General features: G+C 31.8%; 1 protein-coding gene across 12 annotated transcripts in view; it reads left to right on the forward strand.

Annotated features, from left to right (window-relative positions):
• LOC120454932 (protein pangolin, isoforms A/H/I/S) overlaps positions 1-22,294 on the forward strand; it is a 33,420-nt gene that overhangs the window by 8,989 nt on the left and 2,137 nt on the right. For 3 of the 12 annotated variants that reach the window (XM_039640697.2, XM_039640694.2, XM_039640695.2), the window contains 6 exons: positions 3,491-3,578; positions 3,632-3,712; positions 4,839-4,988; positions 12,726-12,918; positions 13,132-13,297; positions 16,704-16,773. In XM_039640697.2, coding sequence (XP_039496631.1) covers positions 3,491-3,578; positions 3,632-3,712; positions 4,839-4,988; positions 12,726-12,918; positions 13,132-13,297; positions 16,704-16,773 — 748 coding nt within the window. Of the gene's footprint in view, positions 1-3,490; positions 3,579-3,631; positions 3,713-4,838; positions 4,989-7,933; positions 10,850-12,725; positions 12,919-13,131; positions 13,298-15,642; positions 15,797-16,703; positions 16,774-18,577; positions 19,019-22,294 lie in introns of those variants that run through there. The other 9 variants (XR_006356520.1, XM_039640696.2, XM_039640692.2 and 6 more) reach the window with 9 other exon arrangements.

The raw sequence follows: 22,294 nt of genomic DNA on the forward strand, positions 1-22,294 counted from the left end.
TTGCCACGCCCACTCTAAAGCCCACAAACCGCCCAAAGCTCCCACGCCCACACTTTTTTTGATATATTTTTTTTCATATTTGTTAATCTTGTAACTTTCTCTCAATTTTTCCAAAAATCTTGAAAAAAACTGAAAAATTGTCAGTGTTGAAAATTCTTCTTCGCACTGCCACTAGCTGAGTAACGGGTATCTGACAGTCGGGGAACTCGACTATAGCGTCCTCTCTTGTTTATAAAAAAAAAATTGCAAAAAAAACTACTGAAATCTTTAAATTATCAATTGCGTTATATCTTATTGTGAACAAATGTCAAAACACATGAAAACCAACAACTTATTCTTACGAGTTACGTTTTGTTTGCGGTTCGCCAATGCTTTTGTTCTTTTCTTCGTAAAGAGTAACCCCACGAAATTATTATTGACTTTCTCACCCTAGTTATCATAGACGAAATTCATACAAATTATGAAGTAATAATTGCGTATGATGCGATTTCATTTGTACACATCGTTAATCCTATAGCAATGATTCTGCCAAATTTCCTTCGTTGTTTGTGCGCTCTGAATAGAAATTGTGGTGGGTTAAATGTGAACCCCAGATATAGGGCTCAGTAAGTTTGCCGATCAAATGGGAACCAGCAGCGTAACTAAAAGGCGTGCACTTAAGAGGTCCAATGGATTACACGGCGTTATGGACCTTCACAATGATCAAGTATTCATAATTGAATAACACAATAAAACTTGAACCACGCAGAAGATAGGGTCGGGTAAAGTAATTACTTCCAGTGCAATGTTATCACCAGATTATTAGTATTTTTCTTGTTATTATTATTCTTGTTATTATTATTCGTGTTATTATTATTCTTGTTATTATTATTATTTTTTTTATTTTTTATTACTAATATTATAATTATCATTATTATTATTATTATTATCAATATTATGTGGTCCACTGTACATTAGCCGTTAATTGCTGAACTAATAGAACAACACAAATAGGGGCGTTTTCCTTTTTTAGGAATACAGAGCGACCGCCCTCTGAGTGAAGTGGTTTCAAGAACTTTGTACATGACCTAAAACTACCCCCATTAATCTTTTCACCAAATCATTATACAACTCAAACCTTATATTAAAAGCCGGTTTGGTATTGTCCGCTTTAAATTTCCCATGAATCCACAGAAATAATATGAATCATTAGATCCTAAGATTTTGATTAAAAAAAAAAAAATTTAAATTAACAAAATAAGGATTTCTTGTTATGTTTAAAAGTTTATTTACGGTTTCACAACTAAGCACAGCTTTTTACAAAGACGGATGAAAGCTCATGGCGCAATTGTAAGAAACTCCAGATAATTTAAATATTTCGGATTAGTTTGTGGATTAAAATGGACAAGTGCTTGTTAAACTTTTTTAAAATTAACATAAACTATTTACCTTAATAACTAGAGCTTGGTTGTTACAGTAACGGTGTATAAAATGTTGACTACTGGCCGTTACAATTTGTGTATGTGACAAAGGTCTAAATTAAAGTTGCGCAGCGTCGGCGTCACTAGAAACTGCAGGCTTTCTAGCTTTTATAGATCCCGAGATCACAGCGTTATATGGACGAATAGACAGTCAGATGGACAGTCTGACATAGATCGACTAGTCATCCTGCTCAAGGATATGTGTACCTTATAGGCTCATAAACGATTCCTTCTATCTGTTACATTCTTTTGAACCAATCTAGTATGACCTTTTACTTTAATAATCACTTAAATGATTTTGGGCACGACTAAATTACCTAATGATGCTGATCGAGCCTATATAATTTGAAATATCAATGTGTAGGAAAAACTGTGTCTGGTAACTAAGGACTTATCAGTTATTACTCATTAGAGAAGTTAGATGTTTAACAATTTTGGTTAACGGAAGTTATTTTTTTAGTCTTTACAAAACAACCATTCCGCGTCTATAAGGTGAAGGTACTCACAAAGTAATTTTGAAAATTGTAATCTCCAGGTAACTATTACTTTTGGTTAAAAAAAATATAACCATAATATGTATTATGATGTAATCACATGAAATTTTTTGAGTAAACTCCATATACTTTATTGCAAATTCGGTCTATCAAGATGTTGTATAGATTATTTTCAGATAAAGTAAGCTTTGTTCCATATACGGCATGATATAACAGTATTGGCACTTAGAGCTCAAAAAATGGTTTCCCTGTTGAAATTGATAGTAGTTGGCAAATCCTTTTTAAGGGTTGCGCGACAAACGAGAACAAATGTTAGGGGAGGACATTGCTAATAGGGCATGACCCTTTCAATGGGATATTGTAAGGGGAAAAACATTCTTAAAAACATGTTGCACAACCACACAATAATGACATTTTTTCTGTCGATAGATTAATTCATGCTTGCCGCCGTTTTCTATAGGACGCGGTACAGCCCGCGGGTGATTGCAGTAACCATGTCGTCACCCTTCTTAGTTGTGATTCCTGCTGCAACGCGTAACAATTGAACTTGAAAACGACAACAAAAGAACAAATTTTAGGGGCAAGAATAAGAGACAACACTGAGGAATGAAATAGAAAGGCCAACAAATTTTCAATTAAATTAAAAAGGCTCGGGACAGAATCTGAAATTGCTTAATAATCCTATATTTACACATCTACTTTACGGTTGATTACAGAGCAATTTCTTTTCTCTTCCTGCTGTACACATTTTTTCAAAAGTCGGAGAGCTTATGTGTATAAAATCGTGCTGTTTTTTAAAGTAAAATGTTTTTGGGACAACGTTTGCCGACAAGAATTATCATTTCGTTCAAACAACGCTTTCTATTAAAATAAAGGATTCAACGCGTAACAAAATAAAATTTGACAGAATTTATTATTATCATTTTCCCATAAAAGACTCAAAAACATAAAATTCTTTCATTTAAAAAAAAAATGCTACGTAAATTTAAAAACTCGCGGTTTATAAATAAACAAAACTTTTATTTTAGGCTTAACTCGACCAGCGCTATACCCATTTGCAACAAAAGAACAAATTTTAGGGGCAAGAATAAGAGACAACACTGAGGAATGAAATAGAAAGGCCAACAAATTTTCAATTAAATAAAAAAGGCTCGGGACAGAATCTGAAATTGCTAAATAATCCTATATTTACACATCTACTTTACGGTTGATTACAGAGCAATTTCTTTTCTCTTCCTGCTGTACACATTTTTTTAAAAGTCGGAGAGCTAATGTGTATAAAATCGTGCTGTTTTTTAAAGTAAAATGTTTTTGGGACAACGTTTGCCGACAAGAATTATCATTTCGTTCAAACAACGCTTTCTATTAAAATAAAGGATTCAACGCGTAACAAAATAAAATTTGACAGAATTTATTATTATCATTTTCCCATAAAAGACAAAGACTCAAAAACATAAAATTCTTTCAATTTAAAAAAAAAATGCTACGTAAATTTAAAAACTCGCGGTTTATAAATAAACAAAACTTATATTTTAGGCTTAACTCGACCAGCGCTATACCCATTTGCAGGAGGTCAATATCCTTACCCAATGTTAAGTTCAGATATGTCTCAAGTGGCATCATGGTATGTTTGTTATAATGATCTTTAAATTGTAACTAATATACATTTATTTTTAGGCACACTCCTTCTGTTTACTCCGCATCTAGTTTTAGAACTCCTTATCCTTCTTCTTTACCGATAAATACTACACTTGCAAGGTAATATTTTGCTTTTGGGACATTATAACTGTATTTAGCCACCCATGCTTACATGAATCGAGCGTAAAAAGCATATACCTTTTTAGTTCATGTTTGTTTTGATTCAAAGCTATTAAAATTGTTATAAAAAAGGTAATGCGTTTGGCTTGTTGTGTTAAATTTTTTGTTGTAACGCGAAACTGGGTATTTTTTTTAGATAAATTTGAAAAGCGATTTCAAAACTAAGTATACCGATCTAATGACAAGCTTGGCTATTATTTCTTTCCCTAATGAAACCATTTTCTTATATAATTTCAGAAAAATTTAAGTTTAATTTAAAATTTGCTTTTAATTATGGTATCTTTTCCAGAAGAAAGTAGCAATGAGTGTATTAAGTCTTAATAGGGCCTAAAGTTTTGAGTCTTTAGGCTCACAAATTCTGCATTTCATACGTTTGGCTCACAGGCTCTAATTAAATTTTGTACTTGGATAGTAAAGAAGGGTAGATAAAACCTTTTCAACCCAATAAGGTATACAAAATATATACATAAACAAACCGCAGATTAAGCCTCACATTCACGATTTTGTGTAATGTTGTTGTAATTTTAATTGTTTTCCTTCCAATTTCTATCGCAATCCCCCTATCTAGGTAACGATCAAAATTTGTATTAAATTGTATTGTTTTTTTAATAGGAATTTATTTCTTTTGTCAAAATATTCCAATACTTTCAAAATCTATGGTTTAATAACGTTTTTTCATTAAAACACAAATTGAAACATAGATAAATAACAAGGTTGAAACTAAGAAATTATGTTTTAAATTATTCCTTTGAAAACTAATCAAATTATAAGCTAGAAAATCATTTTTTAAGAGTATCGGTTATAGTTATAAAAACTAACGAAATTTTTAAATATTTATTTTCAAGATTACTGATGTTTCATTACTCATGTGCAGTCACGACCATTATAGCTGTAGCACCATTTAAATACTTGACCTCGGTAGACCAACTTACGGAATAACCGGTTTTTAACAATAATTTAAACAATTTTTTTTATATTTTTGTATGCGGTGGCTAAGCTGGCATTACATGTCCCATTTTTAATGTCATATTTCTATAAAATACATATTTTTACACCTTATTTGCAGTGATTTTCCATTCCGTTTTTCACCTAGCCTTTTGCCTTCAGTACATGCCACATCGCACCACGTTATAAATGCTCATGCTGCTATTGTGGGGGTTAGCTCTAAACAAGAATGTGGTGTTCAGGACCCAACAACGAATAATAGATATCCAAGGTAAGAGAGTTACAAATTTAACAAAAAAATAAAATCTTTATCTCTTAGCCTAACGTTGTATCAAAATGTTGTATGATTGTTGTATGTTGTATGTCAATTGTGTACGCATTTTTAAATTAACAAAAATTTTATTATTAGCCTGAGTGTTAGGCATTCGAATTTTATTGGGTTTATTTTTATAGGACAATAAATTAGTTAGATTTTTGTAATGATATTTATTTAAGCTACGGTGCTTTAAAGTTTTAATTTAGTGGGTGGGAATTTTACATTCGCCATCTTGAATTTACCAATGGCTTTCTTTACTGCATATACACATATACATACATAGGGTATGAATAGACAGACCTCTAACTATATATAAACTCTCTCATTGGTCCTCTCATGGATATAGCGCCTGCGCATTTAAGACCAACCCCTAAAATGAATTTCGAGTTTCATTACCCCTTGACTTTAAAGTTCTGACTCAGATAATTTCGAAAATTTACAAAAACTCGTGTTACTTAAAGTAAATTAGCATAGATAAAATGATGTTTTAATTTACAATTAAACTGGTCTATATTTACCTTCTGAAAAAGAAAGCACACAAATGCACAGCTCCTTCTTTACAAGTTACTTTTATACTTACTACTACTACTAAAACTTCTTTCCGACGTTGTTTCCTTTATCTGGAATGGTTTCCAACAATATACGTAAAACAAGAGAGATGCTACACGAAATAGCTCATAAAACTTTTAGTTGACTCCAAGTTACAAAACTTGGTATTCAAAACAAAATTCCATTTTAGATTAAATGCATGGTACATATGGCAGGTGCAGTGCAAATATTTTGTATTGGAATAATCCGTTCAATCAAACACCATAAATAGGTTACCCTTAATTTGTATACCAGTACCTGTATGGAAGGATATACTATATTCGTTCAGATCACTAGATAACTAGCCATGTCCGTAACGTCGGACTCTCGAAAAAATGCTTTGTTTTAGTTTTAGAGTTTGGTGCGTAAACATATATAGGTCCGATCAGAACCTTCTTTATATAATAAAATTTAGTTTGTTTATTGGTCTGTGTGTATGTCGCCTCGTATAATATTTTAACTTTAGTCATGGAGCTGCTTTTATTTTATTTAATTGCTTAGGCTGAACGCTAGTGAAGTGGGACACGTCGAAAGCTATTAAACAGCTTAAGCTACAGAATACGTTATGTTTTTTTTTTAATTTTTTATATTTTATATTATGTATAATTTAGACGTTTTGGAGGTTTTTTCAAATCTCAAATCTCAGGAACTATAAAAGATAGAAAGTTGAGATTTATCATGCAGACTCCAGAGAAATAGACGCAGTGCAAGTTTATTGACCCATGTTGCCACGCCCACAAACTGCCACGCCTACACTTTTGAAAAATAATTTAATATTTTTTCATTTTTGTATTGGTCTTGTAAATTTCTGTCGATTTGCCAAAAAAATGTTTGCCACGCCCACTCTAACGCCAACAAACCGCCAAAAACTGTCAGTATTGAAAATTCTCCTTTGCACTTCCACCAGCTGAGTAACGGGTATTAGATAGTCGGCGAACTCGACTATAGTGTTCTCTTTTGTTATACCCGTTACTCGTAGAGTATAAGGGTATACTAGATTCGTTGACCATATAAGGTATATATATTCTTGACCAGGATGAATAGCCAAGTCGATATGGCCATGTCCGTCTGTCCGTATGAACGTCGAGATCTCAGGAACTACAAAAGCTAGAAAGTTGAGATTAAGCATACAGACTCCAGAGACATACACGCAGCGCAAGTTTGTCGATTCATGTTGCCACGCCCACTCTAACGCCCACAAACCGCCCAAAGCTGCCACGCCCACTTTTGAAAAATGTCCCTTAATTTTTGGTTTTCACGGTTTCAAAAAAGGTTAAAGAAAACCAATTAATTTTTATTGGGTATAAGTATTTGAAACAAACAATTGTTTGTCAAAACTGTCAGTATTTCATTTTTTATTTACAAACGAGAATAAGCTTTATTGAAAAAAGACTTATAAATATTATCGAACATCTGTGCTAGGAAAGGTTAAAAAAGCCAATTGAGCCTTGTCTAATCAAAAGTAATATCAAAATTATAGTACAACTTTTTCAATTTGTTTTAGAAGTCAATAATTCAGAGTAATAATATTTTCGAAAAACCCAAAAATTCGTATTTCGACTAACCGTTAGTTATAATGGTAGTGTAGCAGTTTGATGGTGGACTACAAAATTATTGTCAAGTTTACGATTGTTTATTTTATATTAAGATAAAACTTAGCGCCATTAGGAATTATTCAAAAAGTTAATGTATACCGTGGTTAAAGTGTAGAACATGTATATATTCGTAGATATGACTTTAAAAAACGTATGAAGCGCCATCTATATCTGAAGACACTCGAATTTGGCATGTATTATTTTAATATATTTTCAGGTAAAGTCCTAAAAATGTAATATATGAATATAACTTTGAATCTGAGCCAAGAGATAATTTAAATGAAAGGGGAATCAATTTTGAAAAAGTATTTTTGTATGAACAGAGATCCCAGAAGAAGAAAGGGCTCACCAACTCTGGATGCTGTGATTTTACATGTAAAATATGTGTAAAATGTACATAAATTTGAGATTTTACATGTAAAAATATACATTTGCACCTCACTGAAAGTATACAAAGCACAGAAGTTTTTTATTGATCAAGATTTAACATTTTTTTTTTTTTTTGGGATTGAAAAACAGAATGTTAAAATAAAAGAATGTTTTAATTGTAAACTCATTACAATTAATATTATGTTAACGATACAAAGTGTGTGCGCATTGGTTCTCACGCAGTTATTTTCGTTGGAGACGATGTCCTTGTCTCTCTCGTATTTGTCAAGACTTCGTATACTTTTATCGTTAAGTTTTATTTTTAAAAGCCGAAAGAGAGTAAATCAGACAATTGTTGTGGCAGTATATACAATTTTGCGAAAATCTATATAAGTGCACTATCTTAAAAGAAGCAATGCCTACAAATAGTTAAAAGATATTAGTAAAGACAATTTCATGGAAACATTAAATAAAAAATAATCTGTTCCTTTTGTCCGTTAGAGAACTAAGATAAAATACCAGAGTATATGCTTAAAATTAATGTATATGAAATGTGTTAAAAATTAAAGAAAAGTGTTAAACTGTGTGAACTTCTTTTTCCATACTTACTTAATAATAATATAGTGCTTATCTATTTAGTAATATAAGGTAAAAGTACATTTAAATGTGTCGAAATAAATCGAGACAGAAGTTAAAGCGAGTATGGACCATATTACTACTGAGCAAAAGAAGTAAAAGGGATTTATAAAAAAAAAGCAAAACAAAAAATTTACGCGGCCTTGCATTGCAACAGGCGGACAACAGGGTTACGTTTAATAACACTAACTAAAAAACAAATAAGTGTTGATTAGGCCTGTGACCTAACAAATACAAACTTACATACAAATATCGGGATTATCAAAAAAATTTACGCTGTCTAAATCTTTTTAAGATTGGAAAAAAATATTATAAACAAAGAACCCTTTATGAAAAAACAAGTTGGACAAAATGTGCTTAAAGAAGTGGTAACTTTATAAAATTCGAGTAATCATGACTACTAAGATTATGAAAGTTAAGAGAAATTTTTAAAATATAAACAAATTTAAGCGAAATTCTTAAAATGTATCCAGTAATTAATATACTTAAAATATAAAACAAAAAGTTTACTAATGGTTGATAAACAACGGAATTTATTAGTAGGTTACTACAAATACCTATAATGCCACACTGTGAAACAATTAATGATGAAAGCATTTTGCACTCAAACGAATTAATAAATTACCAGAAATATAGGCGCAATGAGGAACTACAAAAGAACATTTTTAACAAAAAATCGTCAATCAATTTGCGAACGGGCCAGGTCACTGTTGGTGACCAATATACGCAATTAACTGACAACAGAATAGCACAAAATAATTGCAATGATTTGGAAAAAATCCTTATTGTACCATCAAGTAGCTCAGGCGGAATGGAGGCATCGTTATCCGAACTCCTATTAATTCCGCCAAAAACAATTTCTCAGGCTTGGCAAACCGCAGAAGAAATAGAAAGCTGGCAAGATGACGGGTTTCGCCAACGAAATGAACTGTTTTCTTGTATTTATACAAATAGTATGCTAAATCAGCAGCAATGCTCGCAGCAGCAGCTATTGGCCACACAACTCTTATATGCTCGACTTCTTCGGTCTCAGTTAGCTGAACGGGAATCCCAGTCGAATAAGTCCAACATGGTTCATTATTCACTATCTAAAAAGACCATGCTTCGACAAGATGAGCTTCTATCAACCCCATCATCGCAGGATAATAATAACAATATTAAGTTAATTAATGATATCGAAAACAGCTTAGGTTGTGTAGATCCCCCTTTGTTGGATTTTTCTACCGTTCGTCAAAGCCAAAGAGCAGAACAAAAAAAGAAGCAAGAAGACAACAATTGTTACTCACCAAACTTAAAATCGAACAAGGAAGCAATAGACGGGTACGACCTACAACACACATGTGATTTTATCAGGGAACAAAAAAACGTTCTTATTGACATTAAAAAAAAACTCGAAAATCTCTCCGAGATCTCAGGTAAATTTAGGAAAAGGTTAGGTGCTCGTCAAAGTCACATTGAAGTAAATAATGGCTCTGATTCAGCCCTTGAGGAAATTGTAGGACGGCACCTTGATGGAAATCGGAAAACTATTGAAAGTTTACTGGAAGAGGTAAAAAGATTGTATAATCAATGGAGCAGCGCTGAGCTCTATTATGTTCGCAGCTTACAACGCTTGGGACTCTCATCAGAGGAAGGAGGTGACTATACACCTACACCAACACATACTATTATGGCATTGGCTGCTATAGCACTGTCTAATGAAAGTGGTATTTCGCCACAGAAATCGTCTACAGAGCACTCTAAACTCCTAGATGTTGAAAGCGAGTCCGCTTTGTTTTTGACCTCAGCAAAACCTAAAACGTTGGTCGAAATAGAGAATATAATATTACAACTCGCATCATCTGGTAATATGCATCAATATAGCGCTGCTAGTACCACTCCTGGAGCCTACAGTGATAGTTTTAAAAGCGATGGCGAAGATTCAGACTCAGCACCCACTTGCATTTGGCATTCGACAAGTCGAACCTTTCGCCGCAAAAAAGAGGTAGAGCCTTGTAGCACTGCAGCTGAGATTATTTTAGAATATGCTTCATTGTCTTCAACTTCGAACGCTGATACCTCACGCCTGCTTACATCTGCATCAAAAATTTCAGATGTTACTGAAAATTATAATGTCACAACACAATTGCCTATTATGTTTAATTACAATCGAGAAAGTTCAGCTGTGTCAATCATTACCGATCCTTCCATTTTCCCCGAGTTTTCTACTGCACCTTCAACTCCATCTACTAGTAGTAATAGTGGATGCTCTACTGGAATAGCTTCTGGAATTTTCGGCTTAAGTCAAAATCGAAGAAAACAAAGACTTGCAAGGCGCATTGAAACTCTAACTACAAATTCTTTTAAATCGAATGCAATAAGGGGTAACGGTGACAAAGAAATCGTTAATCAGCTAAAAATATTGCCATCAATTACAGCATCGCCAACTGAAAATGTTTCCTCCCTAATTACTAACACTTTGGGTTCGCCTAATGCCTCTTTAAGATCGCAGGAACTTTCCATAACTAACATGTTCAAAGAACGAGTAAGCACTTTACAGGCGAATACCGGATCTATGAAGTCTGAAAATTTTCCAATGCTAGATGATTCCCCATACGACTTAAGTATTGGAAGCAAGACAAAACACATGTAATTTAATATCGCCATACTTAGTTACACATAAGAACTAATTTTAAACCTTTTATTTCTTTGTAAAGCTGTTGAAGTCGATGCTCACTCTAAAAAATACCAATTTTTTAATGTACTGATGATTATTTCAAGCAGCTCTTTGTTGTAGATCACTTAGGGGAAAACTAACATTCAAATCCGAAATAAAGGTATTTTTTGCAGTCGCTTAATAGGGATATGAAAACAATTCTAAGGTTTTAAAACATTGTTTTTTCAAATGTGAAAATTGTGTTTTAACAAATTTTACAAGGATCTTGTATATCTTATCGACGGTGACATCATAAGTTGTGTAAGTGATGCTGGCGACAATTTTAGTCAAAAGTCAACAAAACAAACATTTTTTTAATCCAGTGGTTGTTTTTTCGTCGATGAACTAACATCTTTTCGAAATTGAAGTCTTTTAAAGTCTCTAAAAATTCCTGATTTTCACAAAAAAAAATTCGTTGTAATTTCTGTCAAAAATATTATAAAAATTTTTTGTTTTTAACATCTATGTAGAATAATTTGTTGTTTGTGATCACTTACATAAATGTGAAAGACATTGTTTGCGGTCATGGAAAGACTGGCTTGGCGCCATTAACTTCCGGAAGGCTTTTTTTCACAATTTTGAGAATTGTCTTTTTATACATTGACACGAGAATATTACTACATAAAAAAAAATAATTTTTTTAAGTGTCTAAAGGTAGTTTTCCCCTAACAAATGTAGTACATTAAATAAATATGTTCCGAATTTTTAAAGGGTGTGCTTCGATTTTAAACAAAATTGAATAGATTTTTTTTTTTATAAAATTTTCAATGTAGTCTTTTTATTTTGCGCACTCTATAATATTTATACGCTTATATTTAAAAGTATTTCATAATTAGCGGATTATTTAAAAACTTAAGGTGGATATGTTATAATATAAGTAAGTGTGACACAATTTCTTTGTTAAATAGTATTTAACAGTTTGAAAGAAGCGTTTCCGACCTTAAAAAGTATTATCAAGAATAATAAGAATTAATAATAATAGAATTAATATGAACGTCTATATTATCAAGCATGCTTATTCCAGGGAAACCTAATTTGTGCAAATTTGTTAAAAATAATATATCAGTAATAATATTTCTAAAGTTCACATGAAACCGTCCCGTCCATAAAATATTTTTATCACGTCCAAAAAACCAGAACACTCCCGAAAATAAACTGGTCTACTATATTCGTTGAAAAGTATGAAACAGTTTGAAGGAAGCGTTCCCGATCCTGTAAAGTATATACATATATATACTTGATCAGAATCACTAGCCGAGTTAATCTGTTCTGTCCATATGAACGTCGGGTTCTTGGGACCTATAAAATCTAATATGTTAATCTAACGTCCACAGACCGTTTTCCTTTGTTTTCGTAAGCAATGAATTTAACCACTACTATCTCGCTGAGTAACGGATAAAAGATTATAGAGGATCTTGACTATAGAATTCTCTCTTGTTAATTCTGTATATTAAGGATGAACTGCTGCCCAAGAATGTACATATGTACATATATTTCCACAAATGTATAACTTTTGCATGTCTTCAAGCATTCGGGGAGATAAGTGGCAAAGTTTTTGCAGGGAGAGATATTTGAAGTGTGTTCAGTTACAGTGGGTGTATAATAGAATGTAACGATTTAGTATCTTAAAACTTATACATTTTTTTTAAAATGTTTTATAAAACGTTTAACAGAATAAATTCAACCATGTTTTATTTATTACCCAGCTGCCCATTTTTTTAATACAAAATGAATTAAAAAGGCATTGTTTAGTTTTATAAAACACATGGGAATAATGAGTTGTAATCATCATTTTATTTTATTTTTTAGGAACCTGGAAACAAAAAACCCATCAAATACGCAATCAAATGACTCGAAGGACACATCAAATGATAAAAAAAAACCCCATATTAAGAAACCACTGAATGCGTTCATGCTCTATATGAAGGAAATGCGTGCTAAGGTTGTTGCCGAATGTACACTAAAAGAATCCGCTGCTATTAATCAAATTTTAGGAAGACGGGTAAGAGAATTAGTAAAACGTTTTGATTTGTATTTGTTTAAGCTACTTAGGTTTGATTCCGATTAGAAAAGTTGTAGGGCTTGTAAAATGATCTTTTTCAAGAGGACGACAAATATTCAATATGACATCATAAAAAGGGTTAATTTTTAGATAAAAAATAAAAAATAATAATCGTTCTTCTAATGGCTTAACTTATTAATAATACTTTTGTAGTGGCACGAACTTTCCCGCGAAGAACAAAGCAAATATTACGAAAAAGCTCGACAAGAGCGTCAATTGCATATGGAATTGTATCCGGGGTGGAGCGCACGAGATAACTATGGTTACGTGTCAAAAAAGAAAAAGCGAAAAAAAGACAGATCGACAACGGATTCGGGAGGTACTGCAAAAAATTTTCAAAATATTACTCTTCCCTTCTTTTTATTGCATTTCACTTTTATATTATTTCATTTAATCACTAACATACAAAACGTATAGCACACATCTAACATAAACAACTAACCCAATAAAACTAGAAACAACAGTAAATTTAAAATATGTCTTTGTAATTTGTGTACATACATGAATCGTAAAAATATTGTAAGGTTCGCAACTAAGAAGAGTACTCAAATAGTTCTCCACTTTAAAGGTATATACTTTGATTTGTAGAATTAAACATAGCTTTGTTGTGTTTAATCATAGTTAGTCACTGTAAAATAGCTTGTAATCTTAAAATTCATGTAAATCGGTTTATGATCAATTTAATTTAAACTTAGTTTTTAGTTAAGTTTTGACGCAATAAAAATACCGGAAGTTTCTTAAGTGTGAATCGTCTAACATCGCTAAACAAATGTTTTTATGCATCGCTTGTTTATTGATAATCTATTTTTTTAAATGTTTAAATTGAGTGTTGGCTTAAGGGATGATGATATTAAATCAAGATTAGGTTATTAGTATGGAAAAATATATATAAGGACACAAACTACAAACACAATCAACATATTACAAACAAATTATTAAAAATCATTGAAAATTGTTTAACTAATGAATAGAGTTTATTTGGAAAATTTACTACTAAAGTAAAAACACGGCCGTTTTTTGTCTTCGCTTTATTTTGTTTTTTTTTTTAATTTAAGTCTTAGTTACTTTCTTAAGAAAATAAAATGAATGAAGAGAAAATGGTCCTAAGAAGATCAGAGTAATATAATTCTGTATATAATTTCTTTACTTTCTGCTTTTAAAATTGGATTTTTTATAAACATTTTTGAATAATATTCTATTTAAATAACGAGCTTCGAACAATTGGCAGTAAAATAATGTAATTTTTAAACCAAAAACAAAGGCAATCGTGTATTAAAATATTTTCTTATACATTTTATTTGGACCCATTTGTTGCTGAATTATTTAGCAATCGTTGCTTAATCTTTTAAAACTATGTTGGACATCTGAAATAGAATTGGCGAAAGCATGCGCCCGAAACCGTAAAGAAGATCGATCAGTCCAAGCTTTTCACATGTTGTAAGGTCCAATTGTTGACAGAACTATAAACGAACTCATCAGTTGGAGGTATCCATCTAAGCTAGCATTGGTGTTATGGAGTGTGATGTAAACGGTTGACAAATGAAGCATATGGTACAGTTATCTTATTAAAAAAATTGTAATATTTATATTATTTATTTATATAAATCTAACTTAAATTGCAATCAAAAAAGCAAACTAACTAATATGAGCACTAGCATCAATGGTAAAACTATACATTGGGGTGTTTCTTGGTTGATAAGAGAGATAAGTTGAACAACAAGTTCTTAGGATCTGGAATCTGGATCTGGTCTATAAGAGATTGCTGCCTTTTATTAGGGTTAGGAATTTATTAATTTCCTAGTTTTTTGGTTTTGTCGTCAGCAACTGTAAAAGTGTTTGAAATTATTGTTAGGGCTGTTAAGCAAAGAGAATCAGAGCATTAGGCGTTTTACCCAGTAGCTGGGACAAATTTCAGTCAGAAGTTTGCAGTAATGCATATAATTGCGATCATATATTATTAGTAAAAGCCATGTCAATTTGCCCCTTCCTCCATTTTTAAGTAAACAAAGCCATCTGCATTAAACGTTTCAAAATTGTTGTTTTTATTGCATGTAGTAAAGCCGGGGCGGACCAGTTTGAAGCACAATATCAGGGATGTCTTTGAACTTATCGAAAATGTATGGATTAAAATTACCTGTATTGGTTTTCATTGATCATAAAAGCTCTAATTTGATATACAGCAGTTTCTAACAATATATAATTTTGGTTTAGTTTGGTTTGGTTTTGCAGGTGTTTGGTTTTTATACCCGTTAATCGTAGAGTAAAAGGTTATACTAGATTCGTTGAAAAGTATGTAACAGGTAAAAGGAAGCGTTTCCGACCATATAAAGGATATATATTCTTGATCAGGATCAGTAGCCGAGTCGGTCTGGCCATGTCCGTTCGTATGAACGTTGAGATCTCAGGAACTAAAGCTAGGAAGTTGAGATTCAGCATACAGACTCCAGAGATATAGACGCAGCGCATTTGAAGTTATCTAAAAACTCCTCTAATAATTATTTGGGATACTCGTGTTAAAATACCGCGTTTTTCGCATAACGTAAAAATGGTGTTCAAAGTCCTGGTTAAATATATATGTACATATCAGCGTAGCAATTCATACCAATACAACTTGAATACTGTTATTATATACTATTTTAAATATCGCGTTTATCCCACTCCCAGTGGCATGCCTTGGGGCGTGAGGAACAAGCGAAGTATTACGAGTTGGCGCGAAGGGAGCGACAACTGCACATGCAAATGTATCCTGATTGGAGCTCTCGTACAAATGCCTCTCGTGGCAAAAAACGGAAGCGGAAGCAAGATAACAACGACGGAGGTTAGATACATTTTCTTAAACTTAGCTAAGAACTTAAATCAGTTTAAATGAAGCCAGAAATGATCAATTAAATATTATCAAGGTCAAATATAAGAAAACTGATTAACTTTATTTATAAATGTACAAAAATTAAAAATATATACATACATATATATTTATACTGATGACATTAAGATTGGATTGAAATTCTGAAAAATGTATTGTGTTATAGCGATTGGCAAGCCACAAACATACGTTTTTGTCGGTATAAATTAAAAACTAAAAACAAAACTAAATTTTTAAAATATAAATATAGATCTTATAAATTTTTTAATCTTATTACATATTTATTAACCAAATTTGAATTGCATGAAAAACTTAAAACACTTTATCCAAAAGTAAGTCAGTCGCATGAACAAGTTAAAAATCAGTACATCTTAAAGTAGCATATAAGTATTTGCATGAAATTATAATATATTATTTTCTTAAGAACAGTTGAAAATTTTGATATACCCGTCACTAGTATAGTAAAGTATATCGTGTTCTTTTGAATATTTGGAAAAGGAACTTCAATGGGTATTCAGCCTTTTAAATTGGTTTGCTTGTCTGTCCGTCGGTCCGTATGATTTTATATGTTTTTTTTTAAATTTTTTGAACTCCCACTTCCAATAATCAATAATTGTTATAAAATATATTCGATTAGGCATTTTAAGGTGTTGCTATAAATGTGCAGTGCGGGTATTGAAAAGTCGAGACAGTCGACTATATGTTGTATTCCAAAATATCGTAATATGTTTCTATTTATTTTGTATATCATGTGTATTTCCATTACCTTACTATCAACATATATCTAACAAAGCATTAACAATTTATTCACTAATATATATTTTACTTAATTGGTATATTACAATTGACTTTATTTCCGTAGGTAATAATATGAAAAAATGCCGCGCTCGTTTCGGATTGGATCAACAGAATCAGTGGTGCAAGCCGTGCAGGTATGTTTTACATATATTTTTGTGTACATTGTTTTACATTTTATTGCAAATGGATTTACAAGATTCACGCAAGTAATTTTAATTTAATAACAATAATATGTTACTTACGTCTTAGTGATTAAGATAAACTAAAATATTTTTAAAATTCGCCTTCCCGTAGGTCGTTATCTATCTTAACGTACCGTCGATTAGGTTATGACCTTAGAGAAACTTTATATATACTTTTATTTTACGAAAAAAAAATTAAAAAATATAAAGAATGAGACTTTTTAAACATAACTCAAGCTGTTGATACTGATGAAAAATATAAAAAGTTTGTACAAAATGTTTAATTTATAATGCAATGAATAAGGTGGCGTGCAAATTAAATACAATATTTTTTTTATATTTAGGCGTTTTTTAATGATAGTAACACACAAACTTATCTTCTTCCTTTTTCCTTTTCCAATCACTTATTACAAGTCAACAAATTTATATATGTCCGTATTAATATCCGTTACTTGTAAAGTAAAAGATGTATTAGATTCGTTGAAAAGTATGTAACAGGTAGAAGGAATCGTTTCCGACCCTATAAAATATTTATATTGTAGATCAGAATCACTAGCCGAGTCGATCTGGCCATGTCCATCCGACTGTCTGTCCGTCCGTATAAAAGTCGAGATCTCAGGAACTATACAAGAGATTTAGCATGCAGAGTCCTGTGACAGACGCAGCGCAAGTTTGTTTCCATAAATTGCCACGCCCCCTCTTAAATCGGAGCCGAATAAAATGGGCTTTACGAAAGTTAGAAGTCCAAATATCCTACCAAAACAATTTTAATACAATATTAACCTTAATACTGCGATTTCTTTATGACTTGCGTGAATTTTGTTTATATAAACTGATAGATACTTTAACTAAAAAATGATTATGCACCTATTAGACATATTATGAAACCGTCCACATAAAAACACACTGAACCAACATCTCAGAAACACACCATTATATTTACTATAAAATGATTTAGTCCAAACAAGAGGACTACTATTATTAAGTGCACGATATGCAACTTTTTTTTATTTTAATAGTTTTTCTTACATATTATTTTTTTGTTTTAAAATTGCGGGAGGCACATTAAAATTTAGATTGCAAATAAAATACATACAGTTTTATTTTACTCATTTTGACGACATCCTGTTTAATCGTTATTTTCGTGGCACAGTAAAGTTACTACAATGGCATGTGCTTATGACAATCAAGGTTTAGCCAATTTAACGTAAAAAGTACAGTTCCTGGTTAATCAAACCGAAATGTAGGCGCATGAAGCTTTATTTTATCTGGTGTTATCTGCTGTCCATGACCATAGAAACAACACACTTCAAAAAAATAGGCAGCAGTAAAATAATATATGAAAAAAAGGTTTTTGTGGTATAGGAATACAAAATGCCAGATTTAATCTTTAATTTACGGATTGAGAGTTCTAAATTTTACTTTTAAGAAGATGGCACTTTATAAAGCTTTGTGATATACGTGGCAGTAAAAAGTGTTGTTCAGGTTCAAGCAAATAAAATTGACAAACAGACTTATTTTCTTGTATATTTTGTTTCTCATCAAAATATGTTTATTATTATTATTTTTATAATCCACGAGTAGGGGCGTTAAAAATAAGGTGTATTTTATAAGTTTTTACGTAAAATAATTTGTGTGATCAAATTTTATTGTATATAGTTGATGTCTCTAATTACATATCTTCCCCATTTTAATAATGACGGTTAATTACATTGTTTTCGACTTTTTATTGACTCTTACCTGACCTATATTTAAGTCCCAATTTGGGTGTCATTTCATCCGTAAGCAACAATGGCAGCAGCGTTGGCATCACCAGTAATGCAGCAGTCAACAGCATTGGTGTTGGCATGCTGGCACCTATTGTAAGTGGGGGTACGGTAATGTTGCCCAACTCGTCATCATCGTCCTCCTCATCATCATCCACCTCGTCTTCTCATACACATGTACAATTGATGGCTACCAGTAATGGAAACGCAGTAGCATCTTTAAATGGAATAACAGTAGCAGCTGGAGGAGGTGGTGCAGCAAGCGCATGTTCACAACAATTGTCACCTCAGGCACCACCAACATATGTAAATTTATAGATCCAAATAAATGAAAGCAGCAACGGAACAAACATCTGAAGACCCAGGAATCAATAAACTAAACAAATGATGACCAGTTTTAACATCTTAAAAATGCTTCAACATCCAAACCCGTAAATAACAATTCAAACAATTAAAATAAATGCATATCAGGGTTTACAAATTAGCTCTTGTTTGTGTATATATAACCTTAAAGGCCTATATACATTTACCTATTGCATGATTATTATTTTTTTTCTAGAGTTAATCAAGTTTTTTCTGACTTCAATTAAAAATGACCAATAAAAATAAAAAATTTCTTTCCATATATAACAATATGTAAATAATTTGCTTCTTGCCTTATCGAGTAGATCTAGCCAAGCTTTTCTGTTTCTCCGTTCGTCTTAGTGTCGATATATTTAACAACATCAGAGGATGAAAACTATTATGGGCTCCAGCCGGCATAGCAGAGGCAAAATATATAGAAAGTGATCAGTTACTGGTATAATCAAGTACTAACCTTGTTATTAAAGAATAAATAATTCAATACAATAAAATATTTTTTTTTTTTGCGCATTTAATAAAATAAGTTTTGTTAAACCCTGATATACGTTTTTAAACTGGACTTCATTGTTATTTGATTTATTTAATGTGTGAAATATACAAAATTATAGAATATTTTCTTTATTTTTTCCCTTGTTTTTATTAAGTTTACTTGTGTTGTTTCTGATGCATTTTTGTTTGCTTCTCATAGTTGCTTTCAACTCCTATTTCTCAATGTTGTAACAATTATAATATTTAATTGTCTTTAAGTTAAATTTTTGACTTACACCAGAAATAATGGGGTAAATAAATTCTTACTATGAATTTCCCCACGTAATCTGTAAACTGTATATTGTCCGACATGCACGACAGTCGTGACACATAATTTGAGGAATACAGATGGGCCTTTGGCAAAATAATGCGAGGGGAAAATTTCCTTCGAGTTTAATTTAGAGCACATGTTAAAAAAGTGCTGAACTGTTAATTGTTATTGTAAAAAGTGTTTGCAAATATGTTTTCCAAAACTGTAAAACTTCAATGTTTTCTTTCGAAATAATTTCAAGCAAACATATATACCCGTTACTCGTAGAGTAAAAGGGTATACTAGTTTCGTTGAAAAGTATGTAACAGGCAGAAGGAAGCGTTTCCGACCATATAAAGTATATATATTCTTGATCAGGATCAATAGCCGAGTCGATTTGGCCATGTCCGTCTGTCCGTCCGTCTGTCCGTCCGTCTGTCTGTCCGTATGAACGTCGAGATCTCAGGAACTACAAAATCTAGAAAGTTCAGATTAAGCATAAAGACTCCCGGGTCATAGACGCAGCGCAAGTTTGTCAAATCATGCTGCCACGCCCACTCTAACGCCCACAAACCACACAAAACTGCCACGCCCACACTTTTGAAAAAAGGTTTTAATATTTTTTAATTTTTGTATTGGTATTGTAAATTTCTATCGATTTGCCAAAAAACTTTTTGCCACGCCCACAAACCGGCCAAAGCTGCCACGTCCACACTTTTGAAAAATGTTTTAATATTTTTTCATTTTTGTATCAGTCTTGTAAATTTCTATCGATTTGCAAAAAAACTTTTTGCCACGCCCACTCAAACGGCCACAAACCGCCAAAAACTGTCAGTGTTGAAGACTCTCCTTCGCAGTGCACTAGCTGAGTAACGGGTATTAGATAGTCGGGGAACTCGACTATAGCGTTCTCTCTTGTTTTTTATCTTTAATGATGGTTAGTTTTTCTATCTAATAATCTAATGGTCAAACTTCTGATATTTTTTTAACCAATAGTACAATTTTTAAACCCGGTGGTCATAAATCGTTATTGTTCGTTTAAATTGACTTACATCCATTTTAAATAATTACTATAGTTAAAAAAAATTTTTTGTACTTTAATGTTCCTTCTTGTATTTAAAAACACTGTATACGTTTTTAATTTCTTTTTTACACCCCTGCAGATGGTATTATTGATTTAAATCAGAAGTTTGCAATAAAGGAAACATTTAATTAGTATCAGCAGCCGTGTCGATAAAGCCGTCCGTTGGTCCGTCCGTCCGTCTCTACTAATCTCTCAGTTTTAAAGCTATCGACATGAAACTCCCAAAAGTCGTTTTATTGCAGGTAATAGTCGGCCCGGTATGGATTAAATATCCCAAATGTAAACAAAAATGAACGTTTTTTGTATTTGAAATATTTCGGGTTTTTTATTTAATTTTATAAATATCGGTAGAATGTGATAAATTTAAATGAAAATAATAGAGAAGAATTCATAGTTTCGTCGCTTTTGATTTTAGATTCTTAACCTGGTTATATATAATCAACTAATATATTTAGGAAAATCAATAATTAACTTCATTAAAATAATCCTGCAAAGCCCGACGATCCTATCATATCCTAGCATATCCCCTACGTGGTAATATTTGTGAATTTTTGTAAGACATTCAATGGACATTAAATAATGTATACCACATTTTAATGAATTTATATGTCAGGATATTATTCCGATTATATTTGGTTTCCTTTTACCTTATGATAAACTAATAAGGATGTTTAATGACTACTTTGTAATTAGTCGAAACAGAACCTTAATAAAGATTAAATATTTTGAAAAAACAACTATTGATTGTCAAAAAAGTCAGTCAAACTTTTTGTTATCAGCTTATAAACCTATATAAAATATACTCATTTCAAAGACTGCGTGCCCTTTGTGCTCGTTAAAAAAAAAACCCAAAAAGGGAATAAAATGTATATTTTTGTTTACTTGTTGCCACAGTTCTTAGTCCATGGTACTTGGACAAAATACTTTTGAAAAACAAAGGAAGCATTTGGAAATGCATTTCTTTTTTTGCACATTGCACACTCTCCTGATGCGTATGCATTCTATTAGTTTAGTTATAAGTTAATTGATTACACGCTAGTTACAAAAATAACACTAGACGACTGACTTATTCATTAATACACCGTCTCTAATTTTTGCACACAAGTTTGCCACCTAAAATCGACTTTAAATAATCAAAACTTATTACTGAATAGTCAGATTCGAACATTTTTGAAAAAGTCAAAACCTACTTGCACAGCGTAGACTAATAAAATCTGTAGGCTTCATCTCTAACATTCATTTGAACTGACACAATTACGAACAGAGTAATTTGTGTACTGCTACTATGGTTACTAAAAGGGCATAGAACGCTTTCATAATATCAATGTAAATTTATTTTATTATCTATATATACATTCAGAAAATATTTAAAATAAAACAAAATGGCTCCAAAAGATAGTAGCAAAGTAACAGGAACTACAATTGCTAACATTTTGTTCTAGCGTATATGATTGGTGATTAAAAATTTATATTTTATATCTT

Source organism: Drosophila santomea, chromosome 4, assembly GCF_016746245.2.
Source record: "Drosophila santomea strain STO CAGO 1482 chromosome 4, Prin_Dsan_1.1, whole genome shotgun sequence".
NCBI lineage: Eukaryota > Metazoa > Arthropoda > Insecta > Diptera > Drosophilidae > Drosophila > Drosophila santomea.